General features: G+C 64.6%; 6 protein-coding genes across 13 annotated transcripts; 3 read left to right on the top strand and 3 right to left on the bottom strand.

Moving 5' to 3' along the window:
* Positions 1 to 3,012: 3,012 nt before the first annotated feature.
* LOC116796188 (probable low-specificity L-threonine aldolase 2) lies at positions 3,013 to 5,729 on the top strand. The gene is made up of 8 exons (XM_032706614.1): positions 3,013 to 3,237; positions 3,344 to 3,427; positions 3,691 to 3,779; positions 4,031 to 4,216; positions 4,375 to 4,512; positions 4,669 to 4,861; positions 5,177 to 5,543; positions 5,636 to 5,729. The coding sequence occupies exons 1-7, from the start codon at positions 3,024 to 3,026 to the stop codon at positions 5,512 to 5,514; spliced, it is 1,242 nt and encodes a 413-aa protein (XP_032562505.1). The 5' UTR covers positions 3,013 to 3,023; the 3' UTR covers positions 5,515 to 5,543; positions 5,636 to 5,729.
* A 399-nt stretch (positions 5,730 to 6,128) lies between these two features.
* Positions 6,129 to 8,760, bottom strand: AFMID (arylformamidase). 3 transcript variants are annotated; one of them, XM_032706616.1, is made up of 11 exons: positions 8,693 to 8,760; positions 8,513 to 8,603; positions 8,331 to 8,435; positions 8,207 to 8,255; positions 7,962 to 8,047; positions 7,811 to 7,883; positions 7,435 to 7,532; positions 7,185 to 7,263; positions 6,881 to 7,010; positions 6,559 to 6,663; positions 6,129 to 6,451 (listed from the first exon to the last, which is right to left on the bottom strand). In XM_032706616.1, exons 1-11 carry the CDS (start codon positions 8,720 to 8,722, stop codon positions 6,422 to 6,424), a joined length of 876 nt encoding a protein of 291 aa, XP_032562507.1. In that variant the 5' UTR covers positions 8,723 to 8,760; the 3' UTR covers positions 6,129 to 6,421. The 3 variants fall into 3 exon arrangements, with proteins under 3 accessions (XP_032562507.1, XP_032562506.1, XP_032562508.1); XM_032706615.1 differs by having other exon boundaries at positions 7,185 to 7,278; XM_032706617.1 differs by lacking the exons at positions 7,962 to 8,047; positions 8,207 to 8,255 and having other exon boundaries at positions 7,185 to 7,278.
* Positions 8,761 to 8,997: 237 nt separating this feature from the next.
* Positions 8,998 to 21,686, top strand: TK1 (thymidine kinase 1). Of its 2 annotated transcripts, XR_004360291.1 has the most exons (8): positions 9,017 to 9,101; positions 9,239 to 9,270; positions 9,362 to 9,475; positions 9,556 to 9,649; positions 9,975 to 10,064; positions 10,149 to 10,268; positions 10,380 to 11,597; positions 21,676 to 21,686. XR_004360291.1 is itself a non-coding variant. In XM_032706620.1 (7 exons), the coding sequence occupies exons 1-7, from the start codon at positions 9,036 to 9,038 to the stop codon at positions 10,533 to 10,535; spliced, it is 672 nt and encodes a 223-aa protein (XP_032562511.1). In that variant the 5' UTR covers positions 8,998 to 9,035; the 3' UTR covers positions 10,536 to 11,893. The 2 variants fall into 2 exon arrangements, 1 of the variants encoding a protein (XP_032562511.1); XM_032706620.1 differs by lacking the exon at positions 21,676 to 21,686 and having other exon boundaries at positions 8,998 to 9,101; positions 10,380 to 11,893.
* SYNGR2 (synaptogyrin 2) lies at positions 13,079 to 14,372 on the bottom strand. Its single transcript, XM_032706619.1, has 4 exons — positions 14,231 to 14,372; positions 13,800 to 14,037; positions 13,429 to 13,568; positions 13,079 to 13,327 (listed from the first exon to the last, which is right to left on the bottom strand). The coding sequence occupies exons 1-4, from the start codon at positions 14,336 to 14,338 to the stop codon at positions 13,130 to 13,132; spliced, it is 684 nt and encodes a 227-aa protein (XP_032562510.1). The 5' UTR covers positions 14,339 to 14,372; the 3' UTR covers positions 13,079 to 13,129.
* TMC6 (transmembrane channel like 6) lies at positions 14,959 to 21,532 on the top strand. Of its 5 annotated transcripts, none has more exons than XM_032706610.1 (20): positions 15,288 to 15,378; positions 15,457 to 15,575; positions 15,870 to 16,001; positions 16,116 to 16,274; positions 16,389 to 16,494; positions 16,585 to 16,681; positions 16,769 to 17,023; positions 17,304 to 17,494; positions 17,576 to 17,714; positions 17,865 to 18,020; positions 18,189 to 18,364; positions 18,510 to 18,591; positions 18,914 to 19,011; positions 19,162 to 19,251; positions 19,398 to 19,473; positions 19,726 to 19,859; positions 20,239 to 20,415; positions 20,593 to 20,671; positions 20,803 to 20,881; positions 21,024 to 21,532. In XM_032706610.1, exons 1-19 carry the CDS (start codon positions 15,323 to 15,325, stop codon positions 20,872 to 20,874), a joined length of 2,394 nt encoding a protein of 797 aa, XP_032562501.1. In that variant the 5' UTR covers positions 15,288 to 15,322; the 3' UTR covers positions 20,875 to 20,881; positions 21,024 to 21,532. The 5 variants fall into 5 exon arrangements, with proteins under 5 accessions (XP_032562500.1, XP_032562501.1, XP_032562502.1 ...); XM_032706611.1 differs by having other exon boundaries at positions 21,099 to 21,532; XM_032706612.1 differs by having other exon boundaries at positions 21,196 to 21,532.
* Positions 21,687 to 23,098: 1,412 nt separating the features above from the next.
* On the bottom strand, positions 23,099 to 24,255 carry ARL16 (ADP ribosylation factor like GTPase 16). Its single transcript, XM_032706682.1, has 5 exons — positions 24,171 to 24,255; positions 24,016 to 24,071; positions 23,823 to 23,936; positions 23,596 to 23,711; positions 23,099 to 23,442 (listed from the first exon to the last, which is right to left on the bottom strand). The coding sequence occupies exons 1-5, from the start codon at positions 24,253 to 24,255 to the stop codon at positions 23,271 to 23,273; spliced, it is 543 nt and encodes a 180-aa protein (XP_032562573.1). The 3' UTR covers positions 23,099 to 23,270.
* Positions 24,256 to 24,299: the final 44 nt, after the last annotated feature.

Below are 24,299 nucleotides of genomic sequence, written 5' to 3' on the forward strand. Positions count from 1 at the left end.
GCTTCCTCGAGGCAGCCCACGGCTCCCGCACCGGGTACGGCCGTGGCAGCCCCGGGACTCTGCCCGTCGGGGCTCTGTCCCGGGCCGAAGCTCGGCCGGTGCCGTGTGCGAACGGTGGCCGCCGCGTGCCGCAGCTGGGGACACGGCACCGGCACCGGGACACCGGGAGTGCGGCGGGCGGGGGCACGACCCGGACCGGCTGAGCCTGGAACCGGCGTCGCCCTGCCATTCCCAGTAGCGGGAAACCGCTCGCCTCCGCGGCTCCGGCCCCTCAGGGGTGACGGATGGCAGCTGCCCCGGCCCAGTGGGACCGGGACCCTCCAGGACGCCAGCCTACAGGGACGAGCCGTGGCAGCCCAGAGGGCAGGCAGGGTGGGCAGCACAGGCAGCAAGGACAGTGTGGCTGTAGGGCCAAGGCAGCTTGGCAGGAAAACACCCCAAGCTCATGGTGAGAATGTCAGGGTCACTGCCCGGTCCTGAGCCAGCCCTGGACACCTGGCACAAGACCCCCAGGGCACCACCTGAGCCACCGACAGCCCCATCCCCACAGAGCTCCCCTTGCAGCCACCAGCTCTACTGGGAGGCTGATAATAGAGCTCACTGCCAGCCTGTCCCAGGGTAGTCCTGTGTGCCAGGGGCAGAGGGCTCGGCCCCAGCCTGGTGAGGGACAGCACTGTGCCCCCCCATCCCACAACCCTTCTTGAGCCTCCTGCAGTGCAGGGCAAGCAGCTGGGCCTGGCAGGGCTGGGATGGGGCTGCCGGTGGGGCCGGTGGCAGGGGGGGCCCAGCTCCGGGAATCAGCCCCAGTGGCTGCCAGGCCTGTGGCAGGGAGGGGGGAAACCCGATCCTCCGCGGTGGGGTCTGGGCTCCACTCCCAGCTCCCCAGCCAGGCCTCAGCTGCTAATTTTAGCCCCGGGGAGGCACGGCTGGAGCAGGAGCTCAGCCCAGCGGAGCAGAGGCTCAGCCCACCACAGGAGCTGGTGTGGGCAGGTGGTGGCTGCAGAGCCACAGCGCAGTGTGGTCCTGGGCAAGCCCCCAGCAAGCCCCCAGCTGCCAGCCAAGCCACTGGCCAGGCATTGGCACTGCCCACCCACTGCCCACACTACTGTGTCCTCAGCTTGGCTGCCCCACATATGGCCACCAAGCCCCACCATGGCCCTACTGGGCCCCGTGCAGATGGGGGAGCTCTCTGTGTGTGCTCGCAGTGAGGGGAGACCCTCGAGGGAGGTTGCAGCCCAGAGACCCAGAGAAAGATGTGGGGCTGAAGGACAAGGGGCTCTGCGGAGGAGACCCAGCCACGCTGCGCGGTCCTGCAGAGGATGTGGCCACCTCCTAGTGAAGGAGCCCCTGCTTGGCTGCAGGTCCTGCCTGGGCTATGGGGGCTGCACAGCAAAGAGCCCTGAGCTGTCCCTCAGCTCTCTGAAGCCACCCTTCAGCATTTGCTGGAGTCACACACAGGGACAGCCAGGATGCATGGGAGCTCTCCCCAGCGTGGGCACCCCAGGGCCACCAGTCACCCCACTAGGCACTGTGGGAGTGGATGGGTGAGTGGCTGCAAAGGCCATGTTGAGGGATGCTCCAGCCACCGAGCCTTTCCAAGTGAAGAAAGCAGCTCCAAAGCCCACCTTGTCCTAGGGCAGCCGCCCCAGGCATGGGGAGGGGTCCCTGGCCCAGGGCCCCACAGCTGCTCTTCCCCCCAGCCCTTCACCTGTGACGTGACCGGCTGTGCTGCCCAGCTCTTACTGGAAGAGGAAGCTGCTGGGAAGGCGGTGTGTGCGGCGGGGCAGCTTTGGGGAGGCTCGGCTGGGCTCGGCAGCCGGCACAGCTCAGCTGTCCATGCTCCCAGGTCCAGGGCCAGTAACGGGAAGCGTCTGCTCTCAATGACGGTAAATCAGATCGGGGAGATTAGAGGCCTTTTTGCCTAATCATGAGCAGCTTGAAGTTGGAGGACAAGTTCCTGGAACAAAGAGGAAATGGAGGCAGTAAATAAAGAAAAACTGTTAACATGTGGCCCTGCGTGTGAAAAATGTCTCGTGAAGGACTGTTTATGGCTCACTCATCTGCGGGGCTGACAGCGAGGGGGGCAGTGAGGGAGGGGGCCCCATGGGCAGGGGCGCTGGCAGGGGCAGGGCAGCCGGTGGGGAAGCTGCAGGGCTCAGGATGGGGGATCTGGGGAGGGCCAAGGCTGTGGCGGGGCAGAGGGAGGGAGAAGGCAGCAGCATGGCAGGAGCCATGGTGCAGGTGGCTGGAATGTGGCACATACACAGGTGGGCAGGGCTGGGCAGCATAGCCCCTGAGGGGAAGGGAGGACCTGAACGCACCTGCCCTGCTGATCCCCTGCAAGTGCCAGAAGAAGGTGTCAGGTTCTGCAGAGCTGTGCCCCCCTCCCCATCTACAGCACGAGGCAGATGCAGCCCAGCCGGTCCAGCCTGACAGGGAAAGGCAGGGGGGTCTCACTGCTGCACTGGGCACATGCCCTCCTGCTCCGGGGCAGTGCAGAGTTCTGCCAAGAGGCCGGTTGAACCCCCCAGAGGAGGCAGGTAGCGCTGAGAACTGCGGAGCTGCCCACAGACCCCACAGCACCGGTGCAGTGCCAGCCCACTTTCGGTGCCACTGGGTGATGTGTCGGCTGCTGCCAGGGCAGACACAGCCAGAGCTGGAGCCAGGTGACCCCGTGCCAGCCCTCTTGGCAGCGGCACAGTGTGGCAGGAGCCGCAGCTATCCTCGCTCAGCCACGGAAAGACTCGCGGATCCCCCCTGGCGCCCAGGATGGGGCTCCCGGTGAAACGAGGGGCCGCGGGAGACTGCGGGGCTGGGGCGGTCCCCCACCCGTGTCACCCAGCACCACTGTGGCTGAGGCGACCGCAGAGGTGGGGGATGGAGGGACGACGGCTCTACAGTGCCCACTCAAGGACTGCTGCCCCGTGGCGTCGCCACGGCCCCGTATCCCTGCCCCGTTCCCGGGGCGGGGGCCGGGCGGTCCCGCCCCCGCCCGGGAGCCCTTGCGGGGGGCGGTCCCGACGATGCGGGCGGTGCTGCGGCAGGGGCGGCTGCCCGGGCCCAGGGGGATGATCGGGGGGTCGCAGCCGCGGAGGCTCCCCCGCCCCGCCGCGGTTTCCCCGCGCACCGTGGACCTGCGGAGCGACACGGTAACCCGGCCGTGCGCGGGGATGCGCCGCGCCATGGCCCGCGCCGTCGTGGGCGACGACGACTACGGGGAGGACCCGGCGGTGAACGGTGGGCGGAGGGGACGGACTTTCTGTGAGGTCCCCGGACCTGTGGGGTTCCTGGCGCCCCGGGACCCCCAGCGCCAGCCCCCCAGGACTCCCGTGTCCCCCCGCAGAGCTGCAGCGCCGGGCCGCGGGGACCCTGGGGACGGAGGCGGCTCTGTTCGTGCCCACGGCCACCATGGCCAACCTTATTGCTGGTGAGTCCGGGTCTGCGCTCGCTGCTCCCCGCTCCGGGGGCAGGTGGTGCCCCCGTCCCGTGGACGTGTGGAGGGCCCGGACAGCCCTGCGCCTCTCGGGTCCCCAGAGCCCCTTTCCCCGAGAGAGCATTGCTGGGGCCGGGGCCCCCTCTGCTTTCCCCGGGGCAGAGTCCCACTGCTGCCGGGGAAGTCGTGGGGGTGATAGGGCAGAGCTGTGGGGTGCTGCCCTTGGCAATCCTCCTTCACGGCCCCTCTTCCCCTAGTGATGTGCCACTGCCAGCAGAGGGGGACTCAGCTGTTCCTGGGCCAGAACGCCCACCTGCACCTCTATGAGCATGGTGGGGCTGCACAGGTGGGTACCAAGGACGGGCACTGTGGCACTGGTGGCAGTGCAGGCAGGGGCAGGAGGGTGGCCATGTGCTGCCCTCCTCTGGCTGCCAGGGCTGGGCTGGGCAGAGGACCCACTGCCACAGCATCACCCAGATTGTCCCAAACCACAGGCTGTGCATGAGTAGAGGCTGAGCACACCCGATGGAGGGGACAGAGGGGCAGAGGGCTGGAACCCCCCTGTCGGCTCTGTGCTCTTACCTGCCCTGGGTGCAGGTTGCCGGTGTCCATTCCCAAGCCCTGCCAGATCTGCCAGACGGCACCTTCGACCTGGACCAGCTGGAGCTGACCATCCGCGAGGCCCACGGCAGCCGGTACCACCCACGCCCTCAGCTCATCTGCCTGGAGAACACGCACAGCTCGGCGGGAGGCCGGGTGCTGCCCCTCACCTACCTCAGGCAGGTGGGAGCCCACGGACAGTGCTGGCACAGTCCTGCCTGACATGAGCAGCTGGACCCAGCACATTGACACTCTGGGGACGCTGGAGCTCAGAGCGCGGCTCACAGTGGACAAGATGCCCCATGGGTCCATCTCAGACCGGCTGCCCCTCTGCCCCCCAGGTCCGTGAGCTCGCTGACCACTACGGGCTGCAGGTGCACATGGACGGCGCACGGCTGATGAATGCGGCGGTGGCCCAGGGCGTGGAGCCTGCTCAGATCACCCAGCACTGTGACTCCGTGTCCCTCTGCTTCTCCAAGGTGTGCTTGTGTGGAGAGGGGTCCCTGGGGCCAGCGGGAGGCAGCGCAAGCTGGAGCTTGGCCCTTGTTTGCAGGCGTTGTGCTAAGAACACACCTGGCAGGCTGGACGTGTCCCCAAGAGGGGCAGCAGGGGTGACCCCGCTGGTGGCTCTGCAGGGCCTGGGCGCCCCGGCCGGCGCGGTGCTGGCGGGGCGCAGGGAGTTCATCGCCGAGGCCTGGCGCACGCGGAAGCTGCTGGGCGGGGGGATGCGGCAGGCGGGAGTGCTGGCGGCCGCTGCCCTCCTCGGGCTGCAGCACGCGGAGGCCACGCTGCACAGAGACCACGACAATGCCCGGCGCTTTGCAGAAGGTACCTCAGGGCCCCTCGGCGTGCCAGGAGGTAACGGCACACTGCCAGGCACTGCTGGGGTAGTGCTGGCTCAGGCACCATCCCCCAATGGTCATGCAGGGTCTCCAGCCAGGTGAGGATGCTGCTGGGATCCTCACCTGGTTGGAGTGCTGGGGTGATTCTATGACCATCCCCGTGGTGCCCACAATGACCCTGGTACCACACGGCGGGGTAAAGGGCCCCCCTTCAGCCAGGACCTGGGGCATGGCTGGGGCAGGTAGCCTCTCCCAGGTAGCCAGGCACTGGGCTCGCACCCACCACCCCGGCCTCCCACAGGCATCCACGTGCTGGACTTGCCTCTCTGCTCTGTTAACCTGGCAGCGGTGGAGACCAACATCGTGATGGTAAATGTCCGGGGGGCCTGGCCATCCCCTGCCGAGCTCTGCGATCACCTGCGTGCCACCAGCGAAGAGGAGGTGGCTGAGATCGGGCAGGCTGTCAGCGTCCTGCTGCTCCCCTGGTCGGCACACACCGTGCGCGCCGTCTGGCACCGCGACATCTCGGCCCACGACACCAAGCTCGCAAGGAGCAAGCTGGAGTTTGTTGCCAGGAAGTGTCAGGAGAAGCTGGCCCTGGGACTGCATCCGACTCCTTCGGGCACAGAGGGAGCCTGAGCATCCTCCCAGCTCCCCGGCTGAAGCAGGTAGGCCAGCCCACAGTGCAGGGGCTGGGACCAGCCCCTGCGTGCTCCAGGTGCATTCCCAGCTGACTGCAACACATCATCTGTCCCCACAGGCAGACTGACAAACCAGAGTGAGCCCAGCCTGGGGGAGACCCCAGTCCTTGGGGTGGTCAGTGCACAAAATAAATGTTTTCTGGCAGTACTGTGGCTGTGCGGGGTGTTTTAAGTGTGCCTGGCTCTCTTGCCTCTGCAGCAGGGACATTTTGGCCAAGGTCCCCATGGAGGGACAAATGCTCCTGAGGACGTAGAAGCATCTCATCCAGAGGACCAGAGTCACTGCACAGCAGTGCCAAGGACTGGCCAGTCTGGCCAGGACTGTCCCAGGAGCATGAGCCCAGCCTGTCTTAGATGGCTCCGTCACCCCCATTCCCAGAGGTTTGTGTCATCCCAGTCCTGCAGCCACGGGTGGGCTCCCCAGGCTTCTCTGTTATGTTCTGGGTCAGCGAGTCTGCAGCCCAGAACTCTGTGCTGGAAGAAGGGATTCCCTCAGCAGTAGTCACACTGGGTGTGCACTCACTGGCTCCCTGGGAAGCAGCTACCGCAGGCAACAGTAATTCTTGTTTTATTTTGTATCGACAATATGCAGTTTAAAGGACACTGAGGGAATGATCTTCATCAACCAGTTGTCTGGACAGAGCCTTGCAGCCCTCAGCCCCTCATGCTCCAGCAGGCAGGAAGACCCCAGGAAAGGGGCACCAGCCTAGGCTGGGCAGAGCAGAAGGGGCCGGGGGAGTCTGAGGCAGTGGCCACCCTGTGCTGGAGCAAGGAGGCAGTGGGCAAGGGGAACACTGGCTGCCTGGTGCCGTCATGGTCCCTGTCTGTTTGCTCTCAACATGCCATCATGCTCTTGAAATCATGTTCAGAATGACCTGGGATGAGGAACCCGTGAGCAGCAGCTGGCCCCACTCCTCCCCACAGGAGGTGACAGCCAGCCCTGCACCCACCTGATCTGTCTCAGCACAGCCCTCCTGCCTACCTGAGTGAGGATGTAGCTGTTCTCCGACAGCTTCTCAATGACATCAAAGTGATCCACACCAGCCAGATCCAGCAGGGAGACGGACCAGCCAGCTGCACGCAGGGCCTGAGGAGAGAGCAGTGCTGACAGGAGGGACCTCAATGCCCACCTGCCCTGCACAGGGCAGCAGGAATGACAGCTTGGCAAGGACTGGTGTCCTTCCCCAAGCCAGAAGCGCCGCTCTGGTCCAGCATGCGAGCTCTTCATCCCAGTTGGACAGATTGGCGAGGGCCAGCTGGAGCAGCACTCCCATGGAGCTGGGCAGGGCGCTGCTGGAGCTCACCTGGCTGTACTCCTGCGACTGCCTGCGAAACTCTGGGGAGTCGTGCTGGGCCACAACCACAAGCACCTCACAGGCCGCTGGCACCGCCGGGGCAATGTGTCGCATGGGACTATTCCTCTGGGCCACCTCCCTGCAGGAGTCACCGCAGTGGCAGATGACACAGCCCCTCGCTCCAAGAGCAGCCATGTCCTTGGCTGGGCTCATCGGCCAGGGGGTGGCACAGGCGCAGAGCGGCCACAGAGCCACTGATGTCTGCCTGCCTGTGCCCTGTCCCTGTGGCTGTCCCTGCAGTGTGCAGGCTCACCGGCTCATGTTCAGAGCATCGTTCACATAGGTGTGCAGGATGGGCTCCAGATCGTACACGCCACTCACCAGCACTGCTCCTGAAGGCAGAGGCAGTGGCAAGTGAGAGGCCACAGCTTGGGTGGCTCCCACAACCCTGGGGACCTCATCACTGGGCAGCTCATCCCCTCGGCTCCACAGCCCCACAGCCTTGTTCCAAGTGCAGAGACCAGTTCTCCACCAGCCTCTGCACTGGGATACGCCAACCCTACCTTTGATATCTGGCACCACGCGGAATTCCGTCCAGTCTGTGAACAGCACCATGGCTGCCAGGTGGGCCCCTGCCGAGTGCCCACACAGGTAAATGCCTCTGGAAGGAGAGAGCTGTGAGCCAGTTCAGGGAGTGACTGACAGGGACACCTGGGGACACCTAGGGACATCCTGCTCCATGTGGAGGGGGCAGCACGCCTGAACACAGCATCTCGGATGTTTCCTAATCCATCAGCTGCTGCCTTGTGCAGTGATAGGATCGTGGCTGCAGGCACTGCCCAGCACTTGGGCTGAGGTGCTGGAGTCTTTGTCCTGGCGCAAGGCTTGTTTGTCCCCCCTAACCATGCTCACACGTCAGCCCCCCCGGGAGCTGCCCACCTGATCTCAGGGTACTGCTCCACCAGGAAGGCAAGGCTGCGGCGCACCTGCAGAACCATAGTGTCCATGTGGCCTGGGCAGAGGGCAGAGGGCAGGGTCAGAGGGCGCCGCGCCATGTACGCAGCCACAGCCTCTGCAGGGTGACACCCACCTCTGGGGGCTGTGTCGTACCCCACCGCCACCACCGCCACCCCCTGCGACACCAGCGGGGGGGCTGCAAACCCCGACTCGTCCTTACTGGGGGAAGAGAGACGCTGACAGGCTGTGGGGGCCAGTGGCTGTGGGGGCCAGCTGGGGACTGGTCAGACCCCACGTACCCAGAGAGTCCCAGTGTCAGGAGAAGGGAGTCAGTAAGGGTGGGCAGGAGGAGTCCCTTCCCAGGGGATCCCACCTCACCTCAGGCACTGCCAGTATCCGCCATGGATGTAGACCAGGACCGGGAAGGCTGCACAGTGCAGTGGGGGGTGAGCAGAGGATCTGACCCCTGCCCACCCCCGTCCTCGCCGTCTCTGTCACTTACTCCCAGAATGGTCCGTGGGGAAATAGATGTCCAGCTTCTCCCCGTCTCCTTTGCCATAGGGGACGTGCAACGAGGTCTGGGCGCTGGCCCGGGCCCGCTCGGTTCCTGCAGGGCGGGAAGCGGTGGGGCATGGGGCCATGGCACCGAGCGCAGCCCCCACTCCCGGTGCCCCCGCTCCTCACCTGCCGCCGTCACCGCGAGGTGGGCGTCGATGATGGTGTCCCGGTCGAGGCGGGGGGACCAGCGGCTGGGAGAGTACTGGTCCTCCAGCGCCTGCGGGGAGGCAACGGGGCTGCAGCGGGGGCCGAGAGAGACCTCGCGGTCTGGCAGAGAACCGCGCGCCACCTGCCCCCGGGCCCTACCTCGGCGGACATGTCCCGCCACCCGCCCATGCTGCGCCCGGTCCCGTCCGGTCCCTGCGCCCCCTGCCCGCCCGGGGGCGGGGCCAGAGCGCGGGGGCGGGGCCAGGGCCGGGGGCGTGTCCGGCCCCTCCCATTGGCCGTCCTGGCCCGGGAAGGCGGTGCCGACGCTCAGGGGAAAATAAGAATTTTGGCGCCCGTGGTCCCATCGGTCAGCATCACGGAGCGCCGGCACGGATCCTCTCGCGATTGGCTGGCACGGCGGCGCGTCAGCGCAGGGCTTCCTCCGATTGGCCGGCGCTGGCGCGGCGGAGCGGCGCGCGCGGGCTCTGGCCGTCAGTCCGCCATGAACTGCCTGACGGTGCCCGGCGTCCACCCCGGCTCGCCCAGCCGGCCCCGCGGGCAGATACAGGTACGGCACCGCCCGGGCATCGCGCTGGGGGGCACGGACAGGTACCATCCCAGGGCACCGGGCTGGGGAGGCTGCGAGGCCGGGGGCCGCACCGGGCGGGGCCGGGGCTGTCCAATGACCCGCCGTTCTGCCCCCAGGTGATCTTCGGGCCGATGTTCTCCGGGAAGAGGTAGGCCCGGGGCGGGGGGCGCGGGGCGAGGCCCGGGGCGGGGGGCGAGGGGAGGGTCGGTGCCGGTGCCCGCTGACACAGTGTCTCGTAGCACGGAGCTCATGCGGCGGGTGCGGCGGTTCCAGCTTGCCCAGTACCGGTGCCTGCTGGTGAAGTACGCCAAGGACACGCGCTACAGCTCCTCCGGGGTCTCCACACACGACAAGTCAGTTCCTGGGGCAGGAGGACCACCCCCCCTCCGCGGGGATGCCTGGCCTGCCCGGTTCACCCCCTCCCTGCCCGCAGGAGCACCATGGAAGCTGTGCCCGCCGGGCTCCTCCAGGATGTGTACCAGGAGGCGCTGGGCGCCGCCGTCATCGGCATCGACGAGGGCCAGTTCGTAAGTGCACAGCTGGAGGGGGTTCAGGGCGCTCTGGGGAACACAGGCTCCCCAGGACGCCCTGTGCAGACTAAGGCCTGAGTCCTCTGTAGGAAGAGATGGAAAGAAATGCCCTGGGGCAGTTTGATCCAGCTGGACTGTGTTTGTAGTCAAACCCTCCCTCCCTGTAGTCCCCGATGGCATGGGACTGGAGTCCATTCTAAAGACAGGGCACGTGGCTCTGATTTTCCTTGTTCCCGGTGCTGCTGTCTGGGTATGCGCTGCAGGATCCAGAGCCAAGAGCTGCCCCTGCTCCTTCCTGATGCTGTGCCTGTGCCCCCTCCAGTTCCCAGATATTGTGGAGTTCTGCGAGACAATGGCCAACGCCGGGAAAACCGTCATCGTTGCTGCTCTGGATGGGACTTTCCAGAGAAAGGTATAACACTCATTTTGGTACAGCAGCTGCTTTGGGACCCTCACAGAACCCGCCCAGCAGCACCTCCTACACTATTTCGCACAGGCCTTCGGGAGCATCCTGAACCTCGTGCCGCTGGCGGAGAGCGTGGTGAAGCTGAATGCCGTGTGCATGGAGTGCTTCCGGGAGGCCTCCTACACCAAGAGGCTGGGAGCAGAGCGGGAGGTGAGTTCCCTTGGAACAGAAACTGCTTCACCTTTCCAGTCCTGCTGGTCCAGAGGGATCCCCTCAGGGAAGCTGGACTCTGCAGAGTCACCCTCCGAATTTTCCTGCCAGGTTGAAGTGATTGGAGGAGCTGACAAGTACCACTCTGTGTGCCGAGCCTGCTACTTCCGCAAGCGGCCCCAGCAGCCTGGGCTGGAGAACAAGGAGAACGTGCCCCTGGGGTTGAGGCAGCAAGAGGCAGCTGCAATTCGGAAGATCTTCGCTTGACTGCTGGGAAAATGGAGGGGAAGAGAGCTCAGTGCCAGGGCTTATGGGCTCAGGATCTGCTTCCCCGTGCTTTTAGTGAACTGTTCAGTGCCTCAGCCCTCCCTGCCCAACCTCCACTGCCCCCCCACACCGAGCACCACAGCCAAGGAGGATTCACCAGGCCTGATGCTGGGGAGAGCTGAAGCGAGAGCCTGATGAGAGTGAGTTCCAGTCTCAGAACACAGAGAGAGATGGGTGTAGTTAGCCATGTTGCCACACACAGGCCCTGGCTCAGTCCATGGCGGGCTCGGCTGCAGGGCTCTGGTTGCTCACCATGGCTCTGGCCGGCTCTCCTGCTGCTCTGTGTGTGCTCAGGCTGGCACTGCTGCTGGTTCTGGTGCCTGTGAATGCAGCTCTTCTCTCTTGTGCACTCTTGCTAAATTCCAGGTTTCTCAAGACAATGTACAGTCATTGAGACTGTACAGTATTTTGAACCCACTTCCTTTTTTAACAGTCTGAGGTAATTTGTCCCTTGTCACAGAGCTGTGGCACAACTTTTAAACTGACACATGCGACAGCCCAGCCCTGGGCAGGGCCTTGGCCTTTCCATTTGCTGACACTCTCACTTTTATTACTGTTTTGTCAATTCTTGTTGAAACAGAAGAGGGGAAAGGAAGGCCCAACTCAGCCTGGCAGCAGGCTCTTCTGAGCCACTGAACTTCAAAGGGCTGGCGGTGGTCTAGCAGGCTGTGACAGAGTCCTTTGGAAGAACTGGTCCCAGGAAGAGCCTACTCGAAATTTGGAGCAGTTTTTCTCAGGTTCAAGATTGGTGCTGCCATTTTGGTGCTGCATTACCTGTGAGGGGTTTAGAGGCTCAGGGTTTCATCTACCCAGATTTCGGCAACTGTTCCTTTGAAGGTCCAGCTACTTGGCAAAGGGGCTCTGATCTGAAGGGCTGGTTCTTTAGTTGTGTCTCTTGCTCCCTCCTGAGCCTTCCAAAATTCTCAAGGCTGACTGTTCCTCTGCTCTAAGCTGACTGAAGGATCCTCTTCCCCCTTTGCTTGGTTCAGCTTCTGGAAGGTTGTTGGCTTTGTCCTTACTCCTTGCAAAAGTGCTTTTCCCTGGAAGAGATCCACAGGCTTCAAGCAATAGCTCTTGATTCTGGCCAGGCCAGATCTCCACGTGTGAGTGCAGGGTCACTGTTTGCCTGTGCCCTGGAAGGCTCCAAGAGCCACATGAACTCCCCCTGTTCCTCCCATGTTACCAGTGGGCACAACTGTACTCACAAGTACTCGAGTGCCAGGCCTGGGCTTTTATCTTGGAGCTAGGGAAGTCACTGCTGCTGCTGTTTTAGGTTAATAAATAACTTAATGAACCTCTGTGTGCGTTTTCTACCAGAGTGCTCTGCAGAAGCTTCCTGGCTGTGGCCAGTGAGGCAGCCTGGGCTGGTCACAGGAGTGGTCACAGGGCAGGAGGGCCGCTTGCAGGGCTGGCACTGGAGCTCTGCTCGGATCGAGGAGCAGGAGGAGGGTGGCCTAAAAATAGCCACCAGCGTGAGTGTGCTGTTTGCAGCACAGCAGTTGGCAGGGGCTGTGCCGCCACTGCCTCGCCTGGCACCCCCAGCCCTCAGGGGGAGAGGGCAGTAGCCCCTTCTCCTTCTCCAGAGACAAAAGGCACATGGTGGCTCGGTGAAAAAGTTTATTCAAACCTTACAGTGACAACTACTTGAACACCAGCCCCAGCAGCAACAGCCCGCACCAGGCCACCAGGAACAGCTTCACCATAGCACAGCAGCGAAGACAACCTGAGACAGCGGCCCTGTGGCACCCAGGGCAGCCGGAGTGCAGGTGGGAGCCGTGGGCAGGGCACGGCAGCACAGCCTCGTGCTGGCAGGGACAGCACTCATGGGGGAGGCAAGCAAGGGACAGAAAGCGCTCCAGGACCTTCCTCAGCTGGAGAAGCCCTGGCCCTCTTGAGGGATCCCAGCGCTCAACGCTCCCATGGATCCCAAACCACAGGAGCACTGGCAGCTCTAGTGCAGGCTGGGAGAAGGCACAGCACGGCATCAGAGGAAGACAAGGGAGGCTTTGGCAACAGCTCACCCAGCAGCAGCCGAGCGGGGAAGGCACAGAAAGCTGGCACAGGCGGGAGCCGGGCCCGGCTGTGTTACAGCAGCAAGAGACGGCACTTGGGAGGATGCAGCCAGCAGGGCTGAAAGGCACTGGGGCCAGGACAGGCCAGGGCAGCAGTCACAGGGGCAGAGCCGGGGCAGGGTCAGGGGGGTGTGAACCACACACTCCACCAAGGCACCACAGCGAGGGCAGAGGCTCAGCTGTGCCAGGGCTGCCCGCACACCCACCCTCCCGCAGCCGCAGGGCTCACCCAGCAGCTGCAAATCACCACCGTGCGCCCACCACACACGGGGCTCTCGACCCCTCATCAGGGAGCTTGGCTCCAGCATCAGGACCAGGCCCCTCCTGTGCCCCATGCCAAGGCCCCGTCACCTTCACACAAAGCAGCCGTCACCCTCCCACCCCTCCAAGTCGCAGGCCCCTCCCTCCCACCCCACAGAAGGAATTGCACTGGTACAGCCACCCGCAGGCACCAGCCAGGGCTCAGTACACCGGGGGGGGCTGGTACCCCTCTGGGGCCTCTGCCGTGTGGGTGAAGGGCGGCTGCTGGTAGCTGTCATGGCTGATGTTGGGGTAGCTGGAGTAGGGAGTCGAAACCTCTGGGGTGGGGTCGACATAGCTTTGAGCAAAGTCCTCCACCCCCATTTTGTACCTCTTGTAAGCGAAGGTCAGCAGGAGGCCCTGCAGAGAGGAGGGGGTGGCAGCGTTAGGGCTGTCCTGCACTGTGCAGTATAGGGGGCCCCTCCACGCTCCCCCCAGGCAGGGCAGGGTGGTTCACTCACCCAGGAGAAGATGGAGAAGAAACTGAAGGTGATGGCAGCACGGGCAGAGTCTGCCACGATGTACACGTGCTCAGCCCATGTCCAGGACCACTGGTTGGTCAAGAAGCAGAACCCGATGAACCACAGGAAGGTCCAGAGACCTGTGGGGGCAAGTAGCATGAAGACCCTGCTCCACCGTGCGGGCTGGCGCAGGCACCCGGCCGGGGGCAGTCACTCCTCAGGACGCCCAGCAGCAGCAGCAGCTCGTGGCCGACGGGCAGCGTGCCAGGCGGGAGCGACTCCCTTTGCCAGGCACCGGCAGCCACGTCACGGGACAAGGCGGCCATTGTGCCAGCGGCGGGAGGCACAGCCCTGCCCCGCGCCCACGGTACCTGAGAAGCCGAGGTCGGCCAGGACCAAGTACTTGCGGTCGGTGGCGTTGCTGATCTGGGGGAAGTAGACGTCCACCATGAAGAAGAAGATGCAGGCGAGGAAGGCGAGGACGCCGATGCCGATGCCGTAGCGACAGGCGTCCTCATTGTGGTTGAAGACGCAGAAGAGACGGGGGTCCTCGGGCACGCTGATGTAGCCATCCCCGACCAGGCAGGCGAACACGATCAGGGCGAAGATCTGTGAGGCGGAGCCGGTGTCCAGTGGGCGGCACCGAGACGGGGAGGCCCTTCGGGGGCTGCCCGTGCCCGACGGGCCGGGGACACCGGCCAGGGCGGAGGGGAGGCGGGCCCGGACGGGCTCCAGGGGAGGGCCCGTCCCGTCCGCGGCCCGTCCCGACGGGGCTCTCCCGCCCCGTCCCGTCCCGACTCACCGCACTGACGATCCGCGCCAGCACCTGCGGCTGCTGTACGAAACGGACCAGGTCGAAGGCGCCGCCAGCCTTCGCCGCCCCGTAGGCGCCGCTGCCGCCGCCCTCCATCGCGTTCCACCGCAGCTCCTGCGCGGCACCGCCCCGGGAGGGCCGGGCCGGGCGGTCCCGTGGCGCTGGGGCGGGGCGGGCTCGGGCCGGCGGGACCGGGGCTCCCCCGCCCGGACACAGAGGGCCGCGCTCGTCCCGCGCTGTACCCCGGTGCCCCGCTCCGTCCCTGCCTCCGCCCCGGTGTTACGGGGACGGGCAGCACCGCCCCCGCGGCCCGGCCGGCGGCGGGTCCCGGTGAGCGCGACCGAGGGGAAACAGGGGCTTTGGGGAGCTCCCGCCGACCCCGCCCGGTACCGGGAGACGGCAGGAACGGCGGGGCGGGCAGGGCTCGGTGCTCCTCGCCCTCCCCGCGGATCCGCACCCACACCGGCCCACGGCCCCGGCGGAGGCGGCGGGAGCCCCGAGGGGCGTCCCGTCGGTTCCCGGTATCGGGGCGGGAGGGAGCTGCCGCGGGGCTCCGGAGCCGCCGTCTGCCCCGAGCAGCGTTAGCCCGCTCCGGGGGCAGAGGGGGCTGCGGAGCCCGAGGGTTGGTGGAGGAGGGGAGGAAGGAGACGACGCTGGGCACCGGCGGGAGCGGGCGGGGGGACACGGCGGCGGGGCATGGAGGAGTCTGTGCTCCCATGTGCCCTCTTGGGGCCGGTTCGGACCCCTCCCGACCCGTGCGCTGGGGCTGGTGCCTGGAGGCTCCGTCCCTGCCCCTGAGGGTCCCGGGACGGCGGGCGGGCTCCTCCCGCGCGGGACCCGCTCGGCGGCGGCACCGCCCTATCCGCCCGTTCTTCCTTCCTGCCGCTGCCGGGTTAGTCCCGGGTTTAGGCCCGCAGACCGCGCGCTCCCGCCTGCCCCGGATCCCGCACGCAGTGGCTGCGGTTCCACCCTCGTCCAGCGGGCCGGCAGCGCGCGGGGGAACCGGGGGCCGGGACCGCTGACGCCCGTCCGCTCGCCGCGGCAGGGCCCGTGTCGGAGGGACCTGCTCGGCCCCGCAGGATGTCCCAGCCGCCCTCTATCACCCTCCACGTCCCCGAGGGCACCGAGAGTGATGGGTGAGTGTGACCCTCCCCCTGCGCCGCTGTGCCCCGGCTCTTGCACCCCAGTGGCATGAGGTCCCTGTGTCCCTGCAGCCAGGAGCCGAGCCCGGACAACGAGAGAGCCCTGCACACCTCCTTCCACCAACTTATCCTGGAGCAGAGCAGCTTGATCGAGGCAGGTCTGGAGCTGGAGATGAAGGAGAGGGACAGAGGTAAAAGCACTGCAGCCGGGGCAAGCCGAGGGCAATGTGTGTGCCCAGGGCCATCCACCCACCCTGACCCTGCTTGGACCGGCTGGGGTACACGTCATGGCTGCTGATGCCTTGGCTGGTGCAGGGCAGAGCAGGGCAGACCAGCTCTTGGGGACATAAAGAGTGTCCCTGGAGTAGGGGGTACTCTGGGGGAAGCACACGCCAGGACACACACCTGGCCTCTGTGCTGGAGCAGAGCAGTGGGGACACAGGGATGAGCCTTGGGTGCTCTGCATCCTGCCTTCCCCCTCCTAGAGTCCCTGGCCTGCCTGGCTCCCCCAGACACCTGTGCTGCGGCCTGGCCAGAGCCAGGGCAGGGTGAGCAGTGCCCTGGCTACTCCTCCGCCTCCCTGCAGATCCTGGCCAGCATGCCCAGCCGCACCATCGGTAGGTGCCACCTGCCCTCCCGCCCTTCTCCAGGCCCCAGAGCCTCTCAGAGAGCTCTCCCGCCTACCCTGCTCTCCCACGGCCACCCAAACCCTGCCCTGCTCTGGCCTGCAGGACGCAGCCTCGGGGCCATCATCTCCCAGTACTGCAACCGTACGGCCCGGCTGCGGCGCCGGAGCAGCCGCCCGCCCCTGCAGCAGCTGTGCCGTGCGGCGCGGCCCAGCCTGCGGCAGTACGACCTGGACACTGACCCCGCCGGGGCCACGCTGGAAGGTGAGGGTCCCCTGGAGTGGGAGCAGGCAGTGCCAGGCACTGTCCCTTTCTGAGTTTGGGAAGGGCATGCCGTGACGTGGCTGGCCGTGTCCCACTGAGCCCCCTGTGCCCCAGACAAGTGGAGCCTGCTGGTGAAGGAGCTGCTGAGCCTCTCGCCCTACCAGCGCAGCCAGATGCTGCTCACTTTGCCCATCAGCCTGGCAGAGAAACGCACCCTCCGGTAGGTCCCCTTGCACCAGCCCTGACCAGGCAAGGTCATCCCAGCCATCCCAGGACCTGTGGTACCCTCTGACACCTCTCTGCTGGGCAGGCGACAGGTGAACAGGCAGAGGGACCTCCTGAGGCAGCGTGCCCAGCACTGGGCCCCCTCCTCGCCCTGTGGATGGTCCATTGTCTACGTCGGCCTCGTAAGTCAGGGCATGGTCTGCACAGCAACTTAGGGGCTCCAGTGCAGGCTCTGGCTCCGGTGCTCTCCCCAGGTTCTCTCTCCCCAGGGCTGCCGAGGTCTCTGGTACAGGCTCCTCTCCCTGCTCCGCACCGCACAGCCCTGGCACTACACCTTGAAGCAAATCAGTGGCCGCTTTGGCTCCAGCGTCCTCTCCTACTTCCTCTTCCTCAAGACTCTCCTTATGTTCAACTTCTTCTCATTTCTCATCCTCCTGGCCTTCGTGGTGGCCCTGCAGGCTGTTTACCCCCCTACCTCGGCCAGCCCCCCACCCTTCACCGGCCTGGAGCTCCTCACAGGAGCGGTAAGCACAGCCCATGCATCAGGGCCTGGGCCTGGCCCCCGGGATAGGGGCTGCTCCAGGCCTGGGGTGCAACCCCACATCCCCACCACAGTGATGCCCCAGTCGCTGCCCTTGCACAGCTGAGCCCCAGGACTGCCAGTGCTCTGGGTGCAAAGGGGGTGCCTGGTGCTGCCCCAGCCTAGGACTCTGTCCCCAGGGCTGGCACAGAGGTGCCAGGCTGGGTGGGGAGCTGCAGGCACCGCTGAGGTCACCGTGGGCCACATCCTGTGCTTTCCCACAGGGCTACTTCACACACTCACTGCTGTACTATGGCTACTACAGCAACGTCACCCTCAATGACCCCTGCACCCCTGGCTCCAAGGGCAGTGCGTGCCCCCCCGCAGCCCCCCCGTTCCCATACAACATGCCGCTGGCCTACCTGTTCAGCGTTGGGGTCTCCTTCCTCGTCACCTGCATCCTGCTGGTGTACTGGTGGGTCAGCAGCACCTATGGCACTGCCAGCCTTCCCCCTTCACCCAGCCCTGATCCCTGATGCCCTCTCCCTCACTGCAGCGTGTCCTGCTCTTTTCGGGAGAGCGTGGGAAGCTCCATGGGGGACCTGGCTGTCAAAGTCTTCTGTGCCTGGGACTTCAAGGTGATCCAGAGGCGCTCAGTGAAGCTGCAGTGTGAGAACTTCTGCACCCAGCTGAAGGTGAGGAGCTGGGTGATACAAACACCCCCAATCCCATCCTTGCATCAGCACTTTGTCCATCATCCCTCTAGGTCCTGCCACAGTGCAGTGGGACTGACCCTTGCTCTGGACACGGAGCAGTTTGGCAGCTCTGGCACTGCTCTCTTCCAGGAGCTGCTGGCAGAGCAGCGCTCCCGCTCCCACTCCCGGAGCCTCTGCCAGCGCCTGAGGCACTGCATCGTGGTGCTGCTGGCCTGGACCCTGGCACTGGGCTCGGTGCTGGGCTGCACACTGGCTGTGCACCACTTGTCTAAGCACATGCATGTGGTGAGTGCCAACCCTCGCCCTGGGGTTGGAGGGATGTGGCAGGGGTAGCGGGGAGGGAGGCAGGGGCAGCCCCGTTGCAGCTCTTCTCCTGGCCTGGATGTTTGCTGCCCTCCCTAAGGATGCCCGGCTGCCCAAGTCCGTGTGCTCACCACAGTACCTGCTCACCAGGTTCAGCAGGAGCAGCGAGCACGGGGCAGTGGCAGGTGGCAGCAGGAAGCCATCCTGCTGGTCCTGCCCCTCATGGTATCCCTCCTCAATGCGCTGATGCCCCACCTGTACAACTTGCTGGCGATGTGGGAGAAGCAGGACTCCCCTGTGACACAGGTCTACGTGGCCATCTGCAGGTGGGCTGGCTGGGGCTATGGTGGAGGGAGAGTCCTGCACCCCCACCTGTGGCATGGGGGACGCTTTGGGGCCAGGCACCCTGTCTGTGGGGCTTGGCCCCTCCTTCCCCTGGGCTCAGGGGCTCCTGGCCCTGCTCCTCTCCAGGAACCTCATTCTGAAGATGGTGGTCCTCAGCCTGCTGTGTTTCCAGTGGCTCAGCCGGAGTGTTGTCTGCTCAACAGAGGAGGTCAGCACTGCTGCCCTGGGGCTGTGAGGGGCCAGGCTCAGCGTGGGGCCATGGAAGGAACTGGTGGTTTCTTCCTTATTAGATATTAGGAAGAAATTCTTCCACGTGACAGTGGTGAGGCACTGTACACAGGTTTGCCCAGAGTAGCTATGGCTGCCCCATCCCTGGAAGTGTTTAAAGCCAGGTTGGACAGGTCTCGGAGCAACTTGGTCTAGTGGAAGGTGTCTCTGCCCATGGCAGGAGGGTGGAATGAGATGAGCTTTAGGGTTCCTCTAACGCAAAGCATTCTGTGATTGTATGCCACCCTTGCTTGTATCCCTAGTGCTGGGAGACATGTGTGGGGCAGGACCTTTATCGCTTTGTGGTGATGGATTTCATATTCACCTTGCTGGACACGCTCTTTGGGGAGCTGGTGTGGAGGTAACATGCCCCAGGATGTGTCCCCCCCGGTGTTGCATCCCTGCATGGCCCCAGCTCTCTGGTGTGCCCAGGCTCTGCCACATCGGAGTGGGAAGGTGGGTGCAGGGGTCCCCCTGGGCAGTGTGGAAACAGAGCTCTGCTCCTCTCCAGGCTGATCCTGGAGAAGAGGCTGAGGCAGAGGCCCGAGTTTGACATTGCCCGAAATGTGCTGGAGCTGATCTACGGGCAGACCCTGACCTGGTGAGATGTCTCTGCCCGATGTGGCTCCTTCCTCTGCTGGCAAATACCCTGTGTTCCCCAAGAGCCCCGTGGGTGCCACAGCTGTGCCCACCACTGGCTCCCTCGGGGCTCAGACCCAGGCGAGCTCGTCTTCCCCCCATTCCCAGGCTGGGCATTCTCTTCGCTCCACTCCTGCCGGCCGTGCAGATGCTGAAGCTGCTGCTGCTGTTCTATATCAAAAAGGTGTGATTCCCTCTGCCCCCTGCAGTTCCCCACTGGTGACACAGCGGTGACACTGTGCCCTGCCACTGCCAGCCTCTGCTGCAGCAGCGGTGCTGCACAGAGCAGCCCCGTCCTGGTGGGACTGAGCAGAGGTTGCTGGGGAGAGGGTGTCCAAGCTCACTTGGCTTCCAGCGGGTAGGAGGGAGAGGACAGCAGGGTGGGGGCCACACTTCAGGAGCCGGCAGCCCACAGGACACTGCTCCCTGTTCACAGACCAGCCTGATGCAGAACTGCCAGTCCCCCAGCAAGCCCTGGCAAGCGTCGCATATGAGCACCATTTTCATCACCCTGCTGTGCTTCCCCTTCTTCCTGGGTGCAACCATCTTCCTCTCCTACACCATCTGGTCGTGAGTACCCACCAGGCCATGGCTTGGGACACAGGACCCCTGGCAGCCTGGAGACAGAGGGGCTTGGAGACACCATGCCCCTCAACCCCAACATCCCCAGCCCCAGGCTGTGCAGTGCTGTCCCAGGCAGGGAGGTGCTACCCAGCCACTGACTTGTGCCCACTTCCTCCAGCTGTTCACGGGTGTTCCTGGTGCAGGACACAAGGATGAAGATCCCTGGGGATGCTGGGGACAGTGAGGCTGGGTCCCAGGAGGGCTGGATATCTGAGACAGCATATCTGCTGAGACAGCTGGATATCTGCACATGCCCCCCTGGGCTGGGGGCAACTGCTGCTGGGCTGCCCATTGCTCTGACCACCCCGTCGGTCTGTCTGCTCAGGGTGCAGCCATCAGAAACGTGTGGACCCTTCCGGGGGCTAGAAACCATCTACAAATCAGGGAAGAGCTGGGTGCTAGTGCTGCAGAAGTCCAACCCCAACATCACTTGGTTCGCCTGGGTCCACCAGCACCTGGTGGAGAACACCTTCCTCCTGTTCTTCACATCTGGGGCCCTCTTGTGAGTATGGACCAAGGCTGAATCCTGGGCCTTGCTTTGAGGGTCCCACTGTCATGGCCCTAAGCAGGGCTGGGAGCCAGAGTGACAATCCAGAGCCCTGTGCCCGATCCTGGTGCCAGGAGCACAGTGTTCCTCAGCTTCCTACCCAGTTGCCACCATCCCCTCCTGTTGTTGCAGAGCTGTGATCTACTTCTACATCCAAGTGGTGAGAGGCCAGCAGAGGGTCATCTGCCTGCTCAGGGAGCAGATCGCCAAGGTGTGTGAGCACTGCACCCTGTCCCTGCCCGTCCCGGCTGCTCCAGGCCTGGTCCAGCCCCAGGACTGCCAGTTCAGGCTCTGGCCCTGGCAGCACTGCCACTCAGCTGTCCCACGGCTCTGTTGTTGCAGGAGGGGGAAGATAAGATATTTCTCATGCAGAAGCTTCACTCCGTTTATGAGCAGCGAGAGAGACGTGCCTGAGGCCCAGGTAAGGCTGGCATGAAGGGCTGGATCTGTCCATCACAATACTGTGTGGAAGCTGCAGGACCACAGGATGCTGGGGAAGATCCTCCCTCCTTGCTGTGGCCAAGGACCCATTGAGACATGTCAATAGGAATGCCATGGCACAGGGATGCAGGTGCTCCTGCTGCCTGGAGCTGCTGGGATGCAGCACGTGCAGAACTAGGACTGCTGTCACACCCCGGGGCACAGCTCCATGCGGGGCTGCCTCACCAGCACAGCCCTGCTCTGTGGGTGGTCACTGCTTGCAGAGAACAGCTCTCCAGCTCTCCTCCCTACCAGCACACTGGCCCCATGGAGAATGGCCCTGGGCTGTTTTCAGAATCCTTTGGAGACAGCAGAGTTTTCTGGATGGAGAAACCTACAGCCCATTCCACGTTGCAAGGATGGAGCTGGGAGCTGCCAGGCACTGACCCAGCTCCAGCCTTGGGCCTGGTTTGCCAGGAGAGCAGCTGTCTGATCCCAGTCCCACGAAAAAGGCCTCTGGGCCACCCCAGCAGCCCTACACACACTGCACCAGCTGGTGAGATGGACTCGGAAGAACCACCATGGTGCTGGGCTGGGCAGGGACCCTGTGGGCTCAGGCTGACCTGGCCCATTAAAGTGCTGCTGCACAGGAGGGCTCTGGCTGGTGTCTGGACCTGTTGGGCTGGAAGCAGGCAGGTGGGGTTGGTGCGTGGGTGGTTGTGGTGGTGACTCAGCAGCTGTGTCAGGGTGTGCTCAGACTCCTCGGCACCGCCTGCTTCCCATCCAGCTGCCCAGGGCAGAGCACAGCTCAGCCCACCCACTGGAACAAGGGCCACTGCTGCCCCATGAGCCATGAGCCGCTGCGGGCAGTGTCTGCAGCCCCCGGCACCGAGAGCTGCTCCCCTCCATGGCGCACTGCTGGCAGCCCCAGGCCCTGGGACAGCAGCTGCCCTGGTGCCACAGCACTGACAGGCTCAGGGCAGGATGTGCCACCGTGTGTGCCAGGCACAGGCAGCCACCAGTACCCCGTGACTTGGCACTGGCACTGCCGGGTGAGGCAGCTGGGCCAGGCTGGGCCGTCAGCGCAGGCACAGGGCAGGTTATTGTCACGGACAGACACTGGTCATAGGTGTGGGCATGGGGTGGGTCCTGCACACAGCCCCAGCCCTTCTTGGGATGCATTAAGAAGAGTATTGCCAGCAGGTCACAGAGGTGATCCTGCCCCTCTGCCGAGCCCTGGCGAGGCCACATCTGGAGTGCTGTGTCCAGTTCTGGGCTCCTTAGGACAAGAGGGACATGGAGCTCCTGGAACAGATCCCACAGAGGCTACAGAAATGATTAAGGGACTCGAGCATCTCTTATGAGGACAGGTTGAGGGAGCTGGGCCTGTTCAGTCTCAAGAAGAGATGTCTGAGAGGGGACCTCATCAGTGTCTGTCAGTATCTGCAGGGAGGTGTCAGAGGATGGACCAGATTCTGCTCAAGGGTGCCAAGCAATAGGACAAGAGGCAACAGGCAGAAATGGATGCACAGGAAATTCCACCTGAATATAATCCTGATGGGCCCCTTCCAACTCAGCATATTCTACGATATTCTATGAGAAAGAACTTCTTTCCTCTGCAGTGACCACACACCAGAACAGGCTACCCAGAGAGGTGGTGGAGTCTCCCTCACTGGAGATACTCCAGAACCATCTGGATGCAATCCTGTGCCATGTGCTCTGGGATGACGCTGCTTGAGCGTGGAGGTTGGACCAGACAACCCTCTGTGGTCTCTTCCAGCTTGACCCATTCTGAGATTCTCTGAGCCCAAGTGAGTGCTGGGGAACAGCCACAGGCTGGAACTTGCTACAACTTGTGAGACATCCCTGACTGATAGATCCCTGTCAGTGGGCCTGCCCCAGCTCCTGACACCCACCCAGGTTCCCCAGTCCTTCCACACCTTTCCCCAGGTCACCCCACTGTGGCTGGACTGGCATGATGCCTGTAGGGCCAGAGCTGCTGGCAGGAGCCCCATGTGCACTCAGTCTCCAACCCCAGCAGCCTTACCAGCCCCTGCCCTGCTTAGCCCAGCTCAGATGCTGCCCTAGCCCCCAGCCCCACTGCAGCAACCCCTCCTGTGCCCAGAGGTGCCAGCACGGTCTGGCCTCTGAGCCTTCTGCTCATCCCTTCCCCAAAAGCCTGGGGTTTCCTCCCAAGCACAGGTCAGCCACCAGCTTGGACAGTTTGGTCAGAGTTTTACTGTGAAGTCCCACAGGGATACAGTCTGTCACCAGCCTGTGACACTGTTCCAGGCCCTGCTCCCAGCACCATGCAAGGCAGCTGCTCTCTGGCCACCTCCTTTGGTGACAGAATTGTCCTAGGCTGCTGCAGGCACCTGGCAGGGTTGGGGTCAATGGGGGTTTCCAAGGGTGGCCCGAAGCCACTGCAGGACATCGGCCAAACCGGTCCCATCGCGGGCGCTGGTCTCCAGCATCATGATGGGCTGTGTGGCACAGGACACGATGTCCTGCATGCGGAACAGCGACTTCATCTCCAGCAGCGACATGTAGCAGGGCAGGTCACTGCAGTGGGGAGAGGGGGGCTGCATTAGCCCACCACAACAGCTCCCCTGCCCAGCCCAGCACCAGCTTGGGGGTCTCCAGCCCGGGAAGTGCAGCAAAGTGCAGCTGCTGCCCCCGGGCAGCCCCACCCTCCGAGCTGATCCCCCTCCTCACATCTTGTTGAAGAGCACCAGGACGGGCACGGAGGCGAGCGGCGCTGCCGAAAGGACGGAGAGCAGCTGGATGCAGGACGAGGAGACCTGGGTGGCGTTGGAGGCATCGACCACGAACTGCAGGGGGAGAAGGGAAAGCGGGGTGCGGGTGTGCCGAGGGCAGCCCCGGGCGCCGGGCCAAAGCAGGGCACGGAGGAGGGAGATCTCACGGGGTGCGGTGCCGCTCACCAGAAGAGCGCTGCACTCGCTGTAGTAGCTGGGCCAGATGGGGCCCATGCAGCCGCCCAGCTCCCGCACCGTCACCTTCCGCGGCAGCCGCAGGTCGGTCAGGTTGGTGCCCACCTGCGGGACAGGCGCTGGGCTGGGTGCGGCCGTGCCCGCCGCCCCCCGCCGCCCCTCGGCCCCGCCGGGCCCTGCCTACCGTGGGCAGCGTGGCCGGGGGCTCGCCCAGCCCCGCCGGCTCCTCGGCGCTCAGCTGTGCCGCGCGTTAAGGACTCGCGCTGAGGAGGGGAAGGGGCTGCCCGGACCCCCCCGCCCCCGCCGGTCCCCCCCGGTGCCCCCGTGCCCGGTGGATATGGCGCAGCCGCCGCACCAAGAGGCTCTTGCCGCCGCCCGCCGCCCCCAGCAGCAGCACCGTGGGCGGGGGGCGACCCGCGGCCATCGCGGCCCCGCCCCGGCGGAACCGGCCCCGCCCCGGCGGAAGCC

This window comes from Chiroxiphia lanceolata, chromosome 19, assembly GCF_009829145.1.
Source record: "Chiroxiphia lanceolata isolate bChiLan1 chromosome 19, bChiLan1.pri, whole genome shotgun sequence".
Lineage (NCBI taxonomy): Eukaryota > Metazoa > Chordata > Aves > Passeriformes > Pipridae > Chiroxiphia > Chiroxiphia lanceolata.